This window comes from Folsomia candida, unplaced genomic scaffold (assembly GCF_002217175.1).
Source record: "Folsomia candida strain VU population unplaced genomic scaffold, ASM221717v1 Fcan01_Sc024, whole genome shotgun sequence".
Classification (NCBI taxonomy): domain Eukaryota; kingdom Metazoa; phylum Arthropoda; class Collembola; order Entomobryomorpha; family Isotomidae; genus Folsomia; species Folsomia candida.
Window position 1 is genome coordinate 945514 of NW_019091216.1, and position 21853 is coordinate 967366.

General features: G+C 37.8%; 1 protein-coding gene and 1 long non-coding RNA gene across 3 annotated transcripts in view; one reads left to right on the top strand and one right to left on the bottom strand.

Annotated features, from left to right (window-relative positions):
* LOC110859048 (rho GTPase-activating protein 100F) overlaps positions 1-21853 on the bottom strand; it is a 111691-nt gene that overhangs the window by 72335 nt on the left and 17503 nt on the right. For both annotated transcript variants that reach the window (XM_035859217.1, XM_035859216.1), the window contains exon 3: positions 1467-1798. In XM_035859217.1, the coding sequence (XP_035715110.1) occupies positions 1467-1724 (258 nt within the window). In that variant the 5' untranslated portion in view covers positions 1725-1798. The remainder of the gene's footprint in view (positions 1-1466; positions 1799-21853) is intronic.
* LOC118438661 lies at positions 14035-14409 on the top strand. Its single transcript, XR_004836980.1, has 2 exons — positions 14035-14146; positions 14219-14409. It is a non-coding gene; the product is annotated as an uncharacterized LOC118438661 (long non-coding RNA).

The window sequence follows — 21853 nt, forward strand, 5'->3', positions numbered from 1 at the left end:
ATCCACTTTTTAACATTAATCGGTATAGGGAAAACTCCAAAACTTGTGGAGAAAATTATTTAAAAAAATCTACTTTTATCATCGAGTTTCCCACAAAATACCAAAGATATACAGGGTGGTTAAAATGTCACGCTACAATAGGAAATTTTTTGATGGGAAAAACCCCTAAATCTCCATTAGTTACAAGATTTTGGATTGAGATTTTAATAATTATTATCAAAACTGATGGAGCATTGATGACGAAATTCTTAAAATGTTGAATTTTAGCGATAAAATTTCGGTAACTAATGGAAATTTACGAATTTTCCCCATCGAAAAATTTTCTATTGTAGCGTGACATTTTAACCACCCTGTACATACTCTTATTTTTGTGAAAGATAAAATTTTTCTGAATTTCTATGGGAACAATGTCCCCTTGCCTACTTCCGCGGGTGATGGGTTTCATTTGAGGGTAGAAATTGGGAAATAAATGTAAAAGAATTGATTTGCATTGCGGGAGGAGAAGAATTTGTAGCAGGCGTATCAATCTATCTTATCACGCGCGTCGTTTCGGTACTTTCAGCTCCGCCGCCGCTCGAGGCACAAGAGTTAATGTTTATTATGCCATCCTCTACCACCTGCCTGGTCTGACTGTCTGCCTCTCTCTCCATCCACGCCACTCAGTATTTAGAAATGTTGGGCTGGATGGGCAAATAAAATCATGTGTCTGACTGGAACAGAGTAAAAGTGAGCGTGGGACATGGTCGTGAGAGACTTTAATGGCGTGCTCTGCCAGGAAATTTGCCTATATTCTCATGCAAAATAGGAAATGAGTCGTTTACCCGGGATGGAAAAAATTGGGAAAACGAGGGAGGGAAATAATGGCACGTGGTGGATTGGATATTTTTATTAAATTTTTAAATTCATATCTTAAACAGGTCGGGATTTTGGTTGGAAACAAATTGTTTCTATCAGAAGTGGAATTTCAGAGTAAAAACTTGAACAGTTTTAGTGAAGAAATTTGGCCAGATTTTTTTGCAAAATTTAGCTTTATGCAGAAAAACTTTATGTGGAGTGATGTGTCCAAAAAACTTGCGGAATTATGCAACATAGTTCCGAAAATAAAACGCAGACATTTTCGACAAGATTATGTAACGCAAAGTAAGCAGGATACAATACATATGCATCGAGCTTTTGTCAATTATTACAGAATTCGACATAATGATTTGAATAGGTTTACTCTAAATTTGACGAAATTTGTGGCAGTGCAATTTCTGCAGAATTATGTACATAAAGTTCTGCAGAATAAAACCCATAGAAATTTTTGGAAAACAAGATTATGCCGAACACAATATGCGTCGATCTTTTTTAGATTACTGCAAAATTCGAGACACTGATTTTTACTCGGGAAATCACCAAATACATCAAAAAAGAAATCAATAATCAATAATCAATAATCACCGGTAAGAAAAAAAGATTGTGCTCACCTTTCGTCTGCCACAGCACAACATGGAACCCCGAGATGCGAAGGAACGCCGTCGTCTCGTTTCTTCTTTTTTGTGAGATGTTTCCTTTCGCCCAGATTTTCTCCGCTTCTTTTTCTTCTTCCTCCCGTTCAACTGCTCCTCGGAGCCGTGCCGGAGGACACACTTTTCCCCGTCAACACGGGCCACGCGAAGAACACTCTTGCCTGCAGACGGGACGACGTTGGGCTGATGAGGGTCCTCCCACGCGGCGCCGACCATGGGGGATGAGGCCGTGAAAGGTCACTCATCTCATGAGGAGGAGAAAGCGGGGGCAGGGGAGACCGATCTGGAAACTGAAAAAGAGAGGATCTTAAATTTTTATAAGGTTGACAAATGTCGATTTTCAGCTACGAATTTGTCAATTAATGTATTTTTTATAAACTAATGGTGATTTCGTTCATATTTCGTGTTTTAAATCTTATGTAATCCAGCGTTCAGGGAGTGCGTCCGCTGTGGGAATTAATTTTAAAATTCTGGACAACAAATTTTTTTTTGAGCGAGTTGATTAATAGAATTGTGGTAAGTTTTTTGAGCTAGTTTCGACGAGTTGCAATTTTTCTGAAGGGTTCTTAAACTTGAGATTTCCTTCTTCAAAAAGTGTCAAAATCTGGAGTGTGTATTTTTTAAATTTGTAACTCCCTGCTCTACAAAATTGTAGTCCAGAATTTTAAAACAAATTCCCAGAGCTGAGAAATGGCTAAAAATGTGCTATCTTGACCATCTTGGTGACGTGGGTAGGATGCGTAGTTTAACCGGTTTAACACAATTTGCGACTTTCGTGTAATGGCGACATTTTGGTACTAAATACCGTCAAACTTTGTGGGATATAAGGAATTTTCAATAATTTTTGCATTCTTGCTTTCCTTTCCCCATACTTTAGAAAATTATTGAGATTGCATTAAGTTTTGGTGAAAGTGAGTGCATTATTCCCATCATTTCCTGCTCAGAATGCGAGTAAGTGCAGGGTGAAGGATTCCGGTGTGGAATATCTGTCTCTGGTCCTCCGAACGTACTTTGGGTGCCATTTTGGGCGAAGGAAAGCACTAAATTTCCATTTCCTTTGACCTGTGAACTCCCCTAAATCAGACGCGCTATTTCCGTGGAGAGAAATGCAATGGGTTTCCAGCTCTGAAATATGCATGAGGATCCCAATGGCAGCGGGATGCTGGGATGCCTTTTGTGTTCCTCTGCGACTCGTTTTGTCTGCTGCAAAATCGAAGCTGAGATGATGCCAGGGACAGAGGCGGGCAAAATAATTGAAGATTCCAAATAGGATTTTGAGCTAAGAGTTTTTTTTCATTTCGGGGGTAGCTAACACCCGACGAGAATAAACAGAGAGAAAGCAACCGTCATAAAATAAGTTGAGTTTTACAAGATTGACCGACAGACATACAAATCTGCCGGGTATATAAGCCCTGACTCGGGCGAAAAACACGAAAATCCGCCTGGTGAACAGTCAAACGAAAATACAGTTTTTTCAGAACTTACCTTTTTATGTCGTTTTAATATAATTTTATCTAAAAAATTACATAAACGGCGTATGTAATTGACAGCGATAAAAAGTTAATTTCTTCAGAAACCATGTATTTTCGCCTGGCTGTTGTCTTCCCCAGGTAAATTCTGATCTTTTTGTGAGGCTAACACCCTTGGAAATCCAAACCCTGGCAAAGAATTGAGCTCAAAAACCTGCCAATTTTTTCAAAGTATTTAGCCCCCCTCGGCTGCCTGCCAGGCTGCTGGCCTAAAGTCAAAAGTTCTCTGTGCTTTCACTCGCTTTCTCTTCTCCACGACTGGCAAGGTTCCCACTATTTCGGGAGCGTTGTACTCGCTGCTGCTTCTGCTGCACCCAATCTCAATTTAGCACAAAGAAAGAAGAAGAAGAGAAATTATGTGTTTAAATATTTATGGCGAGATTTTTCCCTTTTGACAAATTCTCATTTTGCTACAAATTCAAAACCAGATGAGAAACGTGTAATTCTTCAAAATAATTGAGGGAGGGACACGTTTTGGTGGGTGTTGCCCAATAAATCAGGGAGCTTTATATATTTCTGTGAGTTATGGGTGTCAACAAGGCACAAAGAGCGAAATTATTACGAGTAAAATTCAAAACTTGAGTTTCACAGGGTGGAAAGTTTACACAGCTCGGGGGTATTGTTTAATGAAAAATGATTCATTTCATCGGATAACGAATGGAATGTAGTTTTGAATTTATATTAAATAATTATCTCCTTTGATTTCTCAAATTACGATATAGGATCTATTTAGTAACATAATAACTGGGCCTCCTCAGACACACGAAAATATCGTCGCTTAAAATTTCGCTTCGTTTTTCGCTTACTTCCTGATAGGCGAGCTCTGGGGTAAGCGAACAGAAACTCAACTTATAAGTGGGGTTAAGGTCGGTTAGCTGAAGTCGCAACAAAATTTTGCAATTTTCATAATTTTGGCCATGCTATCGATAAGCGAAAAACAAAGCGAAATTCGAAGCGACGATTTTTTCGTGTGTCTGAGGAGGCCCACTGTAAGTTTGGAATGGAAAAATTAATGGTGTAAAAATTCAACAAGAGTTTGTTTTAAAAAAATACTGCATGCTCAAATTCAAATTCCAAGTTGTTTTAGGAATGGGGACAACTTTATAAATTTGAAATATTTGTGTAAACTAATTTGTGGTGAATTGATCTCTGTTGACATGAATAAATTATTGACAAACAAATCCAATTTGTTATGATTGAAAAAATAATGAATCAAGTTTATAAACTATGTCGGCATTTTCAGTTTATGCTTTTTCATGTAGGATAATTTATATCACGTGCTTCTGGTAATTTTATGTCTAACGGAAATCCATTCCCGCGGAGATTAAGGAATTTTATGGCCACCGTAGTTTTTAGTTACCAAGATCAAAAATTCAGCCGTTGAGACAACCTTGAACTTACATAAGTTCTTCTTATGACCTTACAGTATTTACTTAAAACGACATATGCACACTCAAAATAAGGTAGTAATGAATCATTACCATGCGGAATCACTATGTGTCTCTACCACGTCGGTTACGATTTGTCGTAGGGATGGTAACAATAAGTTCAGGGAAATTCAAATTCATTACCAAATATTAAGGAAGTTAATACCATTATGTATTAAATTTGAATTTCCCTAAACTTATTGTTACCATTTCTACGACAAATCGTAACCAACGTGGTAGAGACACATAGTGATTCCGCATGGTAAAGATTCATTACTACCTTATTTTGAGTGTATTATGCACGTGGTAATAATTAAGGTTTATTTGTCCGTCATTTGTAGCGTGGTGGTCGTCGTTATCGGGCCGAGGAGAAGAGATCAGGGAAACGACTTCCGCTGAAACTGAGAGCTCATCCATCTTTATTGCTGTCTCCATTCACCATCCATCTTGTCCCCGATATAAGTAAATCCACTCCGAAAATAAGCACAGCCCGATAAACCCGCTATCCTCCTCGATAAGGCAAGATAGATTGGCTACGTGGTGGCTACCTTACTTCATTTCATGGATGAATGCTGAGCAATTTAATGGCCCCATAACGGAATTTTTTATGGCGTTGTAAAAAAAATTGTGGGGCCACGTGCGTGAGTTAGGCACGTTTTAATTGTGAATTTATAGAAAAAAAGGGAAGTTAGGGGACAAATAGTACCATGTCAAAGAAATTTATGGGATAAAGTATATATTGATCCGGAATTTAAATTTATGTCCTTTAAATTAAGGTAATTTTATAATGAAGAGATCTCCAAACCATTTTTGCTTTGAGGGAAATGCTTGGATTTATTTGTAAGTCAGGAAATTGGCAAGAAGTTAATTTCACTTCGGCATAAATGCTCAAAATGGGGGAATTTCATGCACAAAAATTTGTGCAATTTATATTTACGGCTATGAATTGTAGAAACTATTGATTGGGAAATATTTAAACGTGATGGATTTGATTTGAATTTCAGCCCGCTCGCAATGTTAATCAAGTGAGCACGTGTTTTTGGCGGGCAGAAATTCCATCATGCTTAAATATTTTCCAATCAATAGGTGTAGAGCATTTATGGCACCAAATATTTGCCCGGAATTCAAATTTACTTGTCTTAAATAAAGCTGATTTTAAAGTAAATATATCTCCAAACCATTTTTCCCAAAGCGGAAATGTCTGTATTTATTTTTAAGCCGGAAATATTGAGAAGTTTCTAAGAAATTAGATAAAATGTCCAAAATGGTTGGAATTGTGTGCCAGGCATTTATTTTCATGGCAGAGTTGAACAAGACGTCTGGCCGGGTTAGAGCTGAAATTGGCGAGCTGGATGGATGGATGGGTGGCTGGAGTGAAAGTGAAACTCAGTAAATTACAATTATGACAGTGATTGGATTTAACTCGGCCGTGATGGAGTTAAGTTTCATCCGCTTCCCTTGATTTATCTCCAAACTCTCTTCTGCTTCTTTCAAAACGTCGTAATGAGTGAGAGCTGAAACAAGTTTTTTTTCCTCTTCTTCTCTCTGTTTGCACAGAACTAGAGTCGATTTTCTCAAGTGTTACTTTCTCCCAGTTTTTTTCTACTTCTTCTTCACTTTAGTTTGAAAAGAGAGGTTGGTTTTTCATTAGAGAAATGGAAGAAAAGGGTTAAAAAATGTTTGGTTGGGTGGGGGTGCAGCGAAAAAATTGTGAAAGTTTAAAAGTAATGATGCAATAAAGTTAGTGTTTTGTTGGGTAAAAATGCAAAAATTAAGTTCAGGATTTATGTAAGATTTTAATCCAGGTTAAGGAAATTGGGAATAATTAAGGAGCTAATTAAGTACTTAATTTAGATTCGTAGCAGCTTTTCAAATGATTTTCAATCAAATTTTGGTTGTACAAGGAAAAAATAAAGGTAGCACTTTTTTGATATTTATAAATCAAAATATTGTGAGAGTTTGCGCACACTCAAAATAAGGTAGTAATGAATTATTACCATGCGGAATGACTATGTGTCTCTACCACGTCGGTTACGATTTGTCGTAGAAACGGTAATAATAAGTTCAGGGAAATTCAAATTTAATACATAATGGTATTCACTTCCTTAATATTTGGTAATGAATTTGAATTTCCCTGAACTTTTTATTACCATTTCTACGACAAATCGTAACCGACGTGGTAGAGACACATAGTCATTCCGCATGGTAATAATTCATTACTACCTTATTTTGAGTGCAACAAGAATAATGTTATGTTGGACAATATTTAATTTAAGATTTTAATGTGGATTTCGAAATTTCTAAATAATTAAATGGTTACTTAATTAAACTTTAGATTTTTAATGGTTGTTCAACTGATTTTCGATAAAATTGGGTGCACATTTAAGATGAATTGATGCAGCAAAATTTTGTGAAATTTTAATAGAAATTAGGACCAAGATAATTTTTTTGTACTGCAAAAATTCAACCATTAAAATATGATGCAAAAGTTTTTTTGAGTTAATTCAATTATTAAATAGAAACTTATATTTTGGGTTGCAAATATTTCCATAATTTTGTTGCACAATTTCTGCAAGGACAAAATATTTGTAAATATTTAACCACGGCAAGAAAACTCTGGTTCATCTTGCAGTTAAGATTTTGATTTGGTCTGAAGGACAAAAACTTAGATTTGCATATTCATTGCTTTCATTTCCTCTCAGCAAACTTTAAATTAGCTCATAATTCTCTTACTGACTCGACTTGATCAACTTTCCCTCGCTCCGCAGCCAAGGAAACTTTGGCCCGAGTAAATTTGTTGCTTTTCTTGGCTCCCACTTTCACCGAGAGGAGGAGAAGAAGAATTTTTGTATTTTTAATAACATTTATTCCCCTTGATTCCATTACTTAAGTGGCGTGAGCTGCTTATTGGGTTCGTTTTGTCTGTCTGTCCGTCTCTCTGTGAGTAAGATATCTCTTCTATTGAAAGCGGTTTAACGTAATTAAACGCCGTTTTTGTTTTAATTTTTAATTCTCCGCCGAGTAACTTAATTTTCATATAAGTAGGTTATCATTTTAAGGGAAGTTTCACCATAAAATCAATGCCGTCAGTATTTTCTGCCCTCTGACCAACGCATGACCGTGAGAACGAGGTCAAAGGTGATAATACACTAATTTTAATATGGTTCTATTTTACATTTTACTGTGTCACGTCACCTTTTAATGTTCGTTTATTAAGTAGCGTCAGCTGCTTATTGTGATCGTTTTGCCGGTCGGTTCCTACGTCTGTGTGTCCGTCCATACATAGGCCCAGAGGTCAACGCCGACGGTTTACGCGGCGGCGGCGGCGTGAAAATGTATATTGGTCGGCGGCGGCGGCGCGCCCCGGCGGGGTGACTAAATATGTTCGGCGGCGCCTACATAAATTACTAAATGTATATACGCTAAATAGGAAGGATCTGAAACACGCTAAATTAAATAGCATTGTTAAAAAAGGTAAAATTTGCAATATTTCTAGAAGAATGTATCTTTTCATTAACTGTTTCTTCATGCACTTTGCACAATTTTTAGAGAAAAATTGGACATGTTATATTTGACGGTCAAATTTTGAGCATTTGAGATGCTAATTAAAACTGTGTCAGATATCACGGCTTTTTCATTTCACGCAGTTGGTTATAACATTTCTTACATAATTTTATCATGCATCCCTATCTTAGGTTTTTAAACTAGGTAATACATAAGCCTTTGTCCCTATTTCTTGCCTGGAACGTCAAGTAGTCAACTTGAATTTGATGGTATCGTAAATGTGATCTGGTAAATTTCAATACGAAAATTTTAAAAAATCAATTTTCAAAATTAAACAAAAATAATATTTAAAAATTGTTAAATTTTTAGAAAAGTTAAAAAAAATATTAAAAAATACACTAAATTAAAAAATTCATGAGATTTAAATATAAATCGGCGGCCGAATATTGGCGCCGGCGCGCCGACCAGATTTTCGCGGCGGCGACGGCGCGTCAAAACGGCTCGGCGTCTGGCGGCGTATAATCGGCGGCGTTGACCTCTGCATAGGCCGGACATTTCCAGAACATCTTAACAGTTATTGTTATCTTAATACTTAAGCTTTTAGTCAGGATGAGGTCAAAGGTCGAAAATCCATAATTTGCATGTGTCATTTTGCATTTTTCTATGTTCTGCTGCTTTTTAATGTTTGTTTGTGACGACAAGGACGGAGGAGGAGGAGGAGGACGAGTTTTGTGCATTTTATTAAGAGCAGGAGAGAGGCTTGGGAGAAAGAGTTGTATTTTTATCCTCTGGTTGGCTGCTAAGCTAACCGTGCCCCAGGGGGTAGATCAGAGGAGTGAAGGAAGTAGTGGAGGGAAATATGTGAGAAAAGAAGGGAGCCAGCCAGAGGAAGAGGGAGAGAGGAGCTGGAAATGTATCGACCAAAGAACTCTTATCGACATTCCGAAATGGACAAGCGAGTGAAAGCAGGCAGGCAGACAGGCAGACAGGCAGACAAACTTTTTTGAGGCAACCCAGTAAACGAATCTATCCATCACGACGAGGCAGACCAGAACAAGGAGAAGAGGAAGCAGCAGAGGAATAAATTCCAGTAGCAAGACGCACAAGGGAGGTGTCCCGGCGGATGCTCTACGATTTTGAGAAATTGGTGGAAAAGGATGAAATTTGCGAAAGAGCTAGTGATCTCCCAACGAGGACGTTTACCAAAGATATTTGCATCCGAAGATCAGAAAATGGGCCCTGAGGTTTAGAATTTTTTTCCGCTTTCCAAATTTAGAGGAGAGAACGAGCTGAAGATTTTGAAACTTTGAAATTTTTCGATTTCACCTTCTTTTGATGCAAATATCCCTGCCAAACAAACGTATCCGTTGCAGAATGCATATATACTTGCATGTGAGGAGGAGACAAAGCGAAATAAATTAAGAAAGCGTCAAATTTGTCGACTTTAGGATGCACTTTCACCTCTTTGGATGCAAGTATCTCTGCCAAACGTGCTCATTGGGAGATCGTGTCTTTCGCTAATTTCATACTAATTAAATTTCTGACCGATTGAGACTAAATTGCTCAAAATCTGAGAGCATCCCCTGAGAGGCCTCCATTGTCCGTTTGGTTCGATTCCATCTCAATCTTTCCCTGGATTCCTGCTGGAGCTTTTTGGAGAGATGCAGTTAAAGCAAAAGGGGAAAGAAAGAAAGGGAAGGAGGAAGGAAGTCGTCGGAAAGATTGCGGTCAATGCGAGAATGATTGAGATGAAATTTAATAACAAGACCGAAATGTGATAGATATACAATACACAAGTGTTTTTGGTGTCTAGATTTTTATCGAGATGCAGATCAATTCTGGTTTTTGAAAGATTTTAAAACGGAAATTGAATAAAAAGTGGTGTGGTTTGTAAAACCGTGTTTGCTGTACATTGTTAGCCATCTGAAATAGTCAGACAAGGTATTAAAGTTGCTACCGCCTGGTATTAAAATTATATTGGACTGTAAATATTTGCTAGCGAAATGGTAAAAACTTAACATTGAGCTGTTACTACACGGTATTAGATACATATAAATGTGCACAACTTTGGTAAAGTTGTGTATGATACTATTTGGTATTAATTTAATGTTGGATTTCTAAGAGTGCACCTGCTCAGATATTTATTGATAAATATCGAGATCGATATGATTTTAGAAGTGAAATTAAGCGAAAGGTTCGCACGGTTTTGAGAATAAACAATATTTTGTATGCATAGTTTGGGTTGAAAGCACTCAAATCCGTCAATCTGCTCACCACGAAAAAAAGGTTTTGTTTATTGCCATCGGCTTTCACTCTCGCGTTTTGGTGCAGATTTGAGAAAACATTTATTTAGGATGAAGAAAAGAGTTAAATTGCCGTGTTTGTTGGCAGGGCTTCTGCATCCACGTATGTGCTGTTCTTGCCATCCTTTCTTATTCGCTGTGTGTATCAAGGTAGCCCGACACAGGGTTTTATCGGTTCTTTTTTGGGTTTAATTGGGTTTAATAGGTTGTAAATGGATAAACCCGGTTGAGTTTTACCAGGTTAAGTGAGGTTTATTTTGGTTTTAATGGGTTTCATTTGGAGTTTTAATGGATTTTACCTGTGTTTTGGTTGCTTTAATTTGTATTCTGTTGGGTTTTTATGAGTTTACCTGGGTTTTAACTGGGGTTTCCCTTAAAACTTCATTCTAAAAGTTGAAAATATCGTGTATATAATTGAAACTAGATTTGCAATAGTTGCGAAAAAATTTAATTGGATGCATTACTTTATTACTGCACTCTAAGAAACCCGGTAACTAAGTTATTACCAGGCGGAGTATCTATGTGACTCTACCGCATGGTAATTTATTTAGTATTGAGTGGTAGATATTTTGTTACCAAACCGGTAATAACCCCGGTCACGAAATTTGAAAATATTACCAGTTGGTAGGTAATTTTCTACCACTCAGTAATAAATTAATTACCATGCGGTGGAGTCACATAGATACTCCGACTGGTAATAACTTTGTTACCAGGTTTCTTAGAGTGTGTAATACCCATTAAAATTAATTAAAAATTAACACCCGTCCGAAATTTTTCTTATTAAACGCCGAGTTTTTGGGAACCCTGGTTGCCCGTATTTTATTTTTGGATTGTGCAGCTCCTTTCAGTCTTTTTGGAGAAAGTGTGAGATGACAGTTTGTCAGGGAGAGCTCAACTGAAAATGTCACGAAGCAAGGAGAATCTCACTTTGGTGGGGGAAGGAGAGAATGGGATTTACGAGGAGAAGATCAATCTCTGTCTCAAATTGTAAAGTTGAATTGTTATTCTTCTCCTTCTCAGATTTATAGTCGCTCAACGTCCAATCCTCACTCAGACGGACGGACAGACAGACAGACACGATTTGAAGGATGGACGACGAAAAGGATAATATGATTCGTGTCATTGTGCTGAGCTAGTAATGACTGAAGAGGAGATATTTACTTTCCATTTCGTCCCCCAATTTTGATGCTAGTCCGTCATCATTTGCATTTCTATTTTGATGGAATGTACATATATTAAAATAGAGATTATCGTTGGGCAAAAATTTACTAGAGAATTTTTAAAATTACGTAATTTAGTAAAAAAAAATTTGTATTTTTCTACGCATGTCTAGATGAATTGCGCCGATGGTATTAGAAATATTGAGAATTAAAGGAAACCTTTTCCTCATTTTTGCACTAAAATTTCCATGTAATCGAAATATTAAAAATTACATATAGAAAGTGACGATTAGTGGAAAATGTGAAGCACTTCATAGTTTAGGTGGTTTTCGAGAAATTCATAACAATTCAACGATTTATAACAGTTCATGGATTCCTAAGTAACTTTGTAGAATCCGTAAATTTTAAAGGGGTCCTTAAATCTGTCAACTTTAGGACCCGTTTTCCCCTCTTTGGATGCAAATATCTCAGCAAGATAGTGCCTCTTGCAAATTTCACATAAATTAAATTTGTGATAGATTGACACTAATTCGCTCAAAATCGAGGAGCATACGCTGTGAGGTCTCCATTGTTAGTTGTGAAATACGAAAAATTCTGCAAGTCTTCAATCCTCGCTTAAATGGAGCAGATGGGGGAAATGTTTATATTGATATTTATCTTTGTCTCCCTTTTGGCATCCATTAGCCACCCAGAGCAGACAGAGAGGCAAACAAGGCAGGAATTTGCATCATCCGCAGTCTGGCTAAAAAGGCGGAAAATAAATATAAATCTAATCTGCCTGCTAATGTTTGCTGGGCGAAGAGTTAAGTGACGTGGTGAGGGAAAAGTACTTGTCACTCTCAGCCCGTCCGTGGTCTGGTCAAATCCAATCTTGTCTAGAAAAGAGAGCAAAGTGACCTGTAAAAGTTGGGCTGTCCGAGTATCTGCTAAAAGTAGGGATGCACCTTGTAACTACCCGGTACTCGGAGTACTCTTTTGGAATACCCGGATTCGAAAGTACCCGGTTTACCTGGCCTCTTAATTAACAGATATGGACATGTGCAATTTTACATACTTGAAATTCAAGTCTCCTCTTTGGCTTCCTCCGTGCACAACGTATCTCTCTCTCGCTCTGCATCTGGATCCTCTTCCATCTGGGTCGCGGGTGTTCCAGGGCAAGTAAAGTGTGTCCTAAAGGCTTTTCGCCACGTGAGCCTCGTCCACTCACACCCCCCACCTGCGTGCCTAGTGACACCCCCTGCCACACCCGTCCCAGCAACGACAAGCTGAGCCATCAGGCGAAGATGGATTCGCCGGACCCAGTGCACGGGAGGATCTACGCCTTGGAGGGACTCCCCAGGTAGGTTTTTGTTTGGTATATCGGGGTGGTGACCGTGGGGAGTGGTTGTTTGAAAAGTGGCGGAGGGGGTCGTGCATGACGGGGGCGGCATGGTCAGGTCTACGGGGGTCCCATGACCTGATTGTGTTGTGATGGGGGAAGGGGCAAGTGGGGGTGTCGTCGGCCCCGGCTACGGCTACCATGGGGGACGTGGGCAAGATCCCGCGGTCCGTGGACAGCCCCCGCCCAACAACCTTCACCTGTCTACTTCCGCATGCAGACGCCACCCTCATTTGGATATCACCACCACCACGGAATCCGCCTATGTATCACTGCCATACATTTTCCTACCTGGTGTCCAGCAGTTATGGGCCGAATGGTGTATTGGGCCACATTCCCAATACATGTAGAGGTTTTCCGAGACCATCTCCGGTTTTCCCTCTACACCCTTACTGCTAATATCTATCTAAATGTTTTGTATGAAATGAAAATGATGATTGTAAAAGCTAATGCTACATCAATCTTGAATAAATACCTACCTACCTACCTACCTACATACTTGAAATTCAAAAATTTTTTAAAAAATTTTCCGATTTCATTTTTGTGCCTGGTATAAAAGAAAATATTTATTTGGAAGGAATGGGTACAAATCTGATTTGGAATTTATCGCCCACACTTTAAAATTGCATTATCTATACCACAAATTTTGTTATCTATGTATGTAATGTCAACTTGAAATTTTTATAAACTTAGCAAATTTCGCAAACTTTAGGAAAAATTAGAAAATTGGCTTACTATTAACACATTAACCCTTTAACGTGTATGATTAACGACAAGAAAATGCATTAAATCGGAGACACTATAAGTATCTATGTTGTGGTCATGGCGCGGGAGGAGAAATTCAGGAGTTTTTCATAAAACTCGAAAAACTGAAAAATCAAAAATTTAACATTGCGTTGTATATGGAAATATCCAAATTTTTGGGAAGAAAATCTTAGAAACAAATTTTAGAACGCGGAGAGAAAATGGTGAAAATCAATGACCTCCTAGAAACGACAATTGTCTTCCTTCCGCTCCATGACCACGATTTTTCAGGAAGACTTTTGTCGTACTCCCGAATTAAACTATTTCTTATAAAACGACTATTGTCGTCGTTACAGTTTAAAGGGTTAATACCTGGCAAACATGTCATCCCGGGTAGTTGGGTACAGAGTTTTACCCTACCCGGGCATCTCTGGCTGAAAGTATTGGATCACTAAACACAGAGAGCGAGAGAGAGAGAAATGTCGGAACGAGTGAGGCATGACGACGCGTCGAAAGGACACCGAACCATGAAAGCTTACAAAATATGGATTTGACTGAAATTTGTTGTACTAAAATTGGAAACTCTGGTGCTGGTCAGTCTTTACTTTTTTGTTAATTTGACTAGCCGGAAAATAATGTGTTGTGTTTATGATGCAATCAAGCAGAACTGGACGTTCGTGGCTGACAGGCTGGAGAGAAAGTTTTCGACTGACGCAAACCACAACTTTGGATTGGCTAAAATAAAATCAGAGGACGCATATGCATTTTTTAAATTATATTACCACCGAGATCGGTCTGTTTGCAGCTCGCATAGAGCACAGAAATTTCAAAATATATTTTTACATATTGGCACAAATTTCTAGGTTTTCAGATATAAATATTCAGTGATATTTTGACAACTATTTGAAAAATACGTAAATATTATACATATTTTTTGAAAAATACGCACATATTTTGTAAATATTTCAACAATGCGTGCTGAAAGATATTCGACTACATAAAATCCGGAGGAGTATATTAAGAAATATAAATTTTTTTGGTAAAGTCATTATTTTTTTGTTACTTTTTTTAGTCCATATTTCGTAAATATGTTGGCGTTTTGTTTCTAAATACATATCCGCCCTCTGCAAATTTGCCTGCCTTGGATAGAGATGCTTTCTCTCTCTCACTCGAGTGAAAGTGGGACATGTCCATCTGTTCGTTTCGATGTGGTGTTTGTCGCTGACAGTTTAGTTTAGTGCTTTGTATTAAAAACCGAGTGAAATTTTGAGGCTGTGGAGATTTTAATTTAGCATTGTTTCACACTTCACAATTTTGTGACGTGTCAGTCAAATCTTTCATTTGTCCATTAAGCGAGTGAAAGCAAAGTAAATACGTTGGAGGAGGAGGAGGAAATTATGACGCGAAAAGGCCGTTGCTCTTTTGGATATTGCTTTCATCCCATACACTCAAAATAAGGTGGTAATGAATCATTACCATGCGGAATGACTATATGGCTCTACCACATCGGTTACGATTTGTCGTAGAAATGGTAATAACAAATTCAGGGAAATTCAAATTTAATACATAATGGTATTAACTTCCTTAATATTTGGTAATGAATTTGAATTTCCCTGAACTTATTATTACCATTTCTACGACAAATCGTAACCGACGTGGTAGAGCCACATAGTCATACCGCATGGTAATGATTCATTACTACCTTATTTTGAGTGTGGCGAAAAGGCCGTTGCTCTTTGGGATGTTGCTTTCATCCCATAATCATCACTTTCACTCGAGCAAACAGAGCCTCGACGGGGCTACTGACTGGGCAGCAGCCCTAGTAAACACGGACGGCGTGGGTATGAAGCAAATTACGCGAAATATGAGATGACTTTTCTTATTACGATAAGATGGGAAAACTGAGCTGCTTTTTTTCTCTCTTCTTCTTTTTGGTGTCGTCTTACTATCGAAAGCAATTTGCTTTCAGTAGTCGTCACCCAAGTGTGAAAGGAGAAGGACAGTGGGAGATGAGATCTGTAGGGTTTCGCGGTGGGTTTAACCACCGTCGAAAACCGATTTTTACCAATTTTGGACAGGGAATTTGGGAAGTTCAAAATTTTCCAAAATAAGAAATAGTGTAAAATGTTATGTTATAAGTTCGTCTTTATTGAATGTCTCGATATTCTGCTAACGTTTGTGTAATCTCTTCTTAATTTTTAACGTTTAGTGCGTAATACGACCTGGTTTAGGAAATTTCTTAATTTCTCACAAGAAAGCATGTTAAAATAAAATATTTTCCAAATTTCCTGGTTTTATACATCATCTTGAATGCCCAAAAATAAGGGGAGATTAAGATTAAGATTTGCAAAAAAGTTGCTAATAAAGAATTAGTAACATTTTGCCCTATTTTTCAATGTTGGACGGTTTCGGACATTTTGGTTCTAACGTTTAAAAATGTTTTTTAGATTTTCGACAGTTTTGGGCGCTTTTAACGGTGTCCAGTGAGTCCAAAAGTTGTTTTGAACGTGTAAAACGAAAAATTGATGAGATGAGGGAGTAAAACAAAATCGTGGTATTTTTTTCTCCAATTTTTGTACTCTTTAAAGCCTCGTGTAAGGCCAACAACGTGTGTCGGAATAAAGCTGCTTGGCTGGACTGGTAGGATTTCCTTCCTTCCGTTATTCCGGTTGAACTGGTGCCAGGTGTTTGGTCGGGGGTTTCTCTGTTGCCATCATAATTACGGAGATCAAGAGCGGGGATTTATCGATTCTGGGTACATACGTAAGAGAGACCGACCGGGAGTAGGTACGATACGGGGCAGAGAAATACAATCTAACGCTTCAATTACTTCCATTCTCCGGTATTTCGTTCGTCTGAATGTGACTGGACACGCACCCACCCCGGCCAAAGGAAAAGTGTGCACAGGAAGTTTTTATTTTGTGCGGGGGAAACGATGTAAAGTTTATTGAGGGAGAAAGAGACCCTTTATGAGATGGTCACGTCCGTCAGTTTGTCCGGCCGTCCATCTGTCTGTCCGCCCGTCCGTCTGTCTGTCTCTATTTTGCTCTGATGACTCATGAACTCAAGGGTATAGAGACTATAGGGTAAAATTTGAAATTAAGATCAAGGGTCAGACCTAATGGGAAAATTGACATTGTAGGTCATAATGTCACAGCGCAAGGTCATAGGTCATGATTTTCTTATACATTATGTGAGGATTCAAATCCATATATTTTCCAAGAGCTGTCCAGCGAAATAAGGTATTTTGACCTGCGACACCCAAGCGACCGTGTGGATGAGGTCAAAGGTCACAAATGCCGAAAATGCTTCAGACGTGTCAATTTTTAACAGGTTGTCGGCAGGCAAAAACAATACGATATTTATTTTGACGTAGATATGAAAAATTGGTTTCGCCTCTTTGTTACGTGCGCTGTAAGGCTTTATTTTGGTTTGATTCGACCCGATTGTGGAGAGGAAGGAATTGAGCCGAGGTAAACGTGGGGGTGGAGATTGGTATAAAAAAGTTTAAAAAAAATTGATGTAATCATGAAAGAAAATACCGTAAAAATATTTTGTAATGATTTGTGTCTACAAAATTTTTTGTTTATGAAAGTGAGTAAAAGTTGACATGAAAATAAGACTGGAAATTATGTATGAACAAACATGACGTAGTAAAACACTAAAATTTATCGACATATTTTTTATGGCGGAGAAATAGGGAAAAATAATAGGATAGAGAAAGTCCAGCCAGAAATGGTTACGTAGATAAACAGAGGGCGGCTATGTATTTATCAAAAGTCGGTGAAATATATATTTAATGTTTACGAAAGAAACGCCAAAATATGCACGAAATATGTACCAAAAACACTGAAAATATACATTTTCACACAATTTTAATAAATGTAAATATAATGTTTTAGATTTTTTGTGGTCGAATTTATTTAGGCAAAAAAATTTGTCTCATATCGTTGAAATATTTACAAAATTGATGTTTAAAAAAATTGACAGTTTTACGTATTTTCAAAAATTACGGAAGTTAGAAAAATATTTTGAGATGTTTGAAAACCTAGAAATTTGTGTCAATAGTTTGAAATTTTTTGAAATTTTTGTCATCTATGAGAGTTAACCGACAGAGTTTGACCGTCGTTCGTTGTTAAATGAAAAAGTTGGAAATAAATACATAACCACGCTCTGGTAATAAAGTGTGTATTTATACGGGTAGGAAACAATGTGGGGAATTATTATTTTGACATTTTTATTATATCTTTACGAGGGAAAAAATCCGCAAATCGTGAGGTAAATAAGTTATAAATCTGCCATCACAAATAATCCATGCTTCATAAAGTAGTTAACTTACTCCTGGGACGAGAAAGTCAATAAAGGAACGGAACGGAAAGCCATTGTTTTGGGGGAAGAGTGACGCCCAAACATGGGAAAACTGGGACTATAATAATTCATTGCAAATAAGGTCGCGATTTTGCTACATTTCGGAAAAAGTAGTATTATTTTTTATTAAGTGTAACGCCAATGATGAAATTTATGTAAAATCAAACTTTCTTTAATAGAAGTCAGGTCAGGTCTTTATAATCAGCAAAACGGAATAAGTAATATTTTAGAGGAATACAAACTAAAATGCGAAATTTAACCGTTGGAAATTAAATAAGAATAATTTTTTTAATGTAGGACTCGATTACTTATCGGTAAAATTTTTAAAATCAGAATACTTTCAGTTGTTTCTCTGTTTGGGGAATTTATTTTAAAAATTCTGGACAAAATTTATAGAGCAGGATGTTTCCAATTTTTTAAAGAAATATACACTACAGATTTTGACACTTTTTGGCGGACGAGATTTTCAAGAAGCCTTCAGAAAAATTGTAGTTCATCGAAACTTCTTAAAAAAACTCAGCGCCATTCCATTAATCAATTCACTGATAAACCAATTTTAAAATAAATTTCCAGAGGCAAGGAGTAATTAAAAAGTGGTGATTTTGACGATTTTAGCGATTACTCATCGAATAAAATTACTATTTTAGTGGGAAATGATTTTCTACCAGTGATTCCTAATTTTTTGGAGAAAGTCGTCAGCTTTGACGGTAATTAGAGCTTGTCATTTCGGACATTGTTCCCTCCTCCCACTCGAATTTGACCTTGGTCCTCCACCAGGAAGGAAATTAGTCAATTATGCTCCACCAATGTGAACATCTCAGAAGAAGGAGGGAGACAGAATTGAGCACCCCGCTAAACAGTGGCCGCGGAAGCCGTGGGGACAACGGGGGACATAGCATTGTAGAATGAGAAAGTGAGGGGTTTGCAGTAATGGAAATATGTAATAACCTTGCACTCAAAATAAGGTAGTAATGAATCATTACCATGCGGAATGACTATGTGTGGGATTTTTGGTAGTTGTAATACGCGAAAGAGAGCAAAAATATGTTTTGAAGAGTGGTGCGAGGAATCGAACCCCGCGTCTCCCGTTTCCCGGACGGACACCTTTACCACTAGGCTAACCGCCCTTCTTCACATCTATCACTCTCTTTTACAACTACCAAATTCCACGTATTCTCTCCTACATATGTGGCTCTACCACGTCGGTTAAGGTTTGTCGTAGAAATGGTAATAATAAGTTCAGGGAAATTCAAATTCATTACCAAATATTAAGGAAGTGAATACCATTATGTATTAAATTTGAATTTCCCTGAACTTAGTATTAACATTTCTACTACAAATTGTAACCGACGTGGTAGAGCCACATAGTCATTCCCCATGGTAATGATTCATTACTACCTTATTTTGAGTGTGGGGACATTATCCCCCTGTCCTGTCGCCACGATTCCGCAGCCACTGTCCAAGAAGTAGAAGAGGAAGTAGTGGGGAATTCCTCAGAGGCATATTCTTCCTCTCTTTGGATGAAATCTTGGGAGCGTAATTTCTCCTTCTTTTGCCACCTTTATTATCATTTCGGCCACAAGTCTGGCTGGTGGGTGAACTTCAAAGGAGCAGAGAAAGCAGGGAAAGCAGGGAGGGAAGAAGGAAAAGAGAGACAGCAACATCACACTTCACATCATCCACAATCGACATCCTCATCAACTACCAGCTTCCTAAACACTCTCTCCTCGACTCGAGTGCTCCTGGAGATGAAGATGAAGCCAAGCAGAGGACGGGGACAGGGTGCACACTAATAAATTAGAATGAGATACAAAAAATTGAAATTTGTTTCAACTTAAAGTTAAAATCTAATCGTGTTAACGCTTAAATTTTAGGATGTACATTCATTTATGGGTGTAAAATTAGCCAACCTAAGTAACCACTTGAATCGCCAAATTCTAGCTGATTCTTGATTTTTTGGAGTAAAACTGTACATGAAGTCCTCCATTAATGGGAGGGAGCATCTTTTCCGAAATTTTCATTCTATTAAGCTCATGTAACAATAATTATGAAAAATCAATTCATCTTAATCGCCAAATTGTTAACAGCTCTTCATTTTTGTGTCTGAAATGTTCTAATTTATGGGAGAACCTTAGTTTTTTAAAAAATTTTGCTCACTGCTAAACAAATTAAGAAATTCTGGAAAATGTAGCAACTTTTATGACTTTAATACCAAATTTGTTCATTTATAGGAGTAAAACCATGTGTAAAATGGTTATTTTTTATCCCCCAATTGAAGGGAACCCTATTTTTGTGGTGGAAGGACCTGGGTGTATTTGAAGTGTTTAGCTTTCAGGTCACATTTCACTTAGCTTTCACTCGCCGTCTCGCACCCTCCGCACACAAAAACCACGCTTTTACTCATTGAGTCCTTCTTCCTCGTCCTCTTCTATATTTCGCAACGGGTAAGACGGGTAAATTCGGGGGAAAGCTAAAAGACACTGGATATCGGATTGGTTGGTTGGATGGTGGAATGAATCTGAAGGAATTGTAGGTACGTGTGGTGGCCGACCGACATCTCAGCAGTGGCCGCGGAAGCCGTGGGGACATTAACATTGTGGGATAGGGGAGGGGAGGGATGGGTTTGTATAACCAGGGTCTTTTGACTGTTTCCTTGGATGGATGTCAGTTCAAAAATTCTCCAAATTTTTTTTTACAGATTTTAAAGTTTGGAAATATCCGTTATTTTTGCTGGGAGAGTTTGGTTGTCAAGAAAAATAAAACATTCCATAAAACGTCTTAAAATGGTAACGATTTAATTTAATTGCAAATTAAAGTAGTTATAAAATAATTGAACTAGGGTCATGCAGTATCAAAAACGGTACCTAAAAATTTTTCGCATGCATTTATGACGTTTTGTGGAATATCTTATTTTTCTTGACAACCAAGCTCTCCCAGCAAAAATATTTCCAAACTTTAAAATCTGTAAAAAAAAATTTGGAGAATTTTTGAACTGACATAACCCTGTCTACACTCAAAATAGGGTAGTAATGAATCATTACCATGCGGAATGACTATGTGTCTCTACCACGTCGGTTACGATTTGTCGTAGAAATGGTAATGATAAGTTCAGGGAAATTCAAATTCATTACCAAATATTAAGGAAGTTAATACCATTATGTATTAAATTTGAATTTCCCTGAGCTTATTATTACCATTTGAACGACAAATCGTAACCGACGTGGTAGAGCCACATAGTCATTCCGCATGGTAATGATTTATTACTACCTTATTTTGAGTGTAGGGGAGGGAGGGGTTTATATAACGTGGGAACATTATTTTCCCTCTGCCCACACCCTTCCGCGGCCACTGCGTCTCATGTATTGATTCAATTCCTTCTCGTCCATCCGTCCGTCGGACAGAGGAGATGAAGATTGCCTCATCTTCAAGAAGAAGTCGAAGGGATAGTGACTCCTTTCTCCCGTGGGGCTCCCCCTCACTTCACCATTTATTTGGTGGACGTAAGTATGTCGGTTGGATGTGGATCGTTATGGAGACGAGTCGTGTAAAAATTGTTGACTTCCAAAGTTTTGGGGAGAAGATGTCGTCATAAATCTGTCCGTCTAGCCAGCCACCCACCCACCAACATACCCACCCTCTTGCAAAATAGATAAATAAATAAAATCGTGGAGAACGAAGATTATAAAGTGGTGGGAAAGAGCTTCAAATTTTCTTTAAGATGTCAAATTTTCTTCAAATTTTCTTTAAAATGTTTCATCGAAAATTCCTAAGTTTGCGTGGTAACAGACTTGAGTTGAAATGTCCCAATGTATGTTTGACCTTTTGACCCTGTCCTCATGCGGATACATTGATTGGACGTAAAACATATTGACGGTGTTGAATTCGTGATGAAATTTCCTTTAAAATAACACCGGAAATGAGAATTGTGGTCA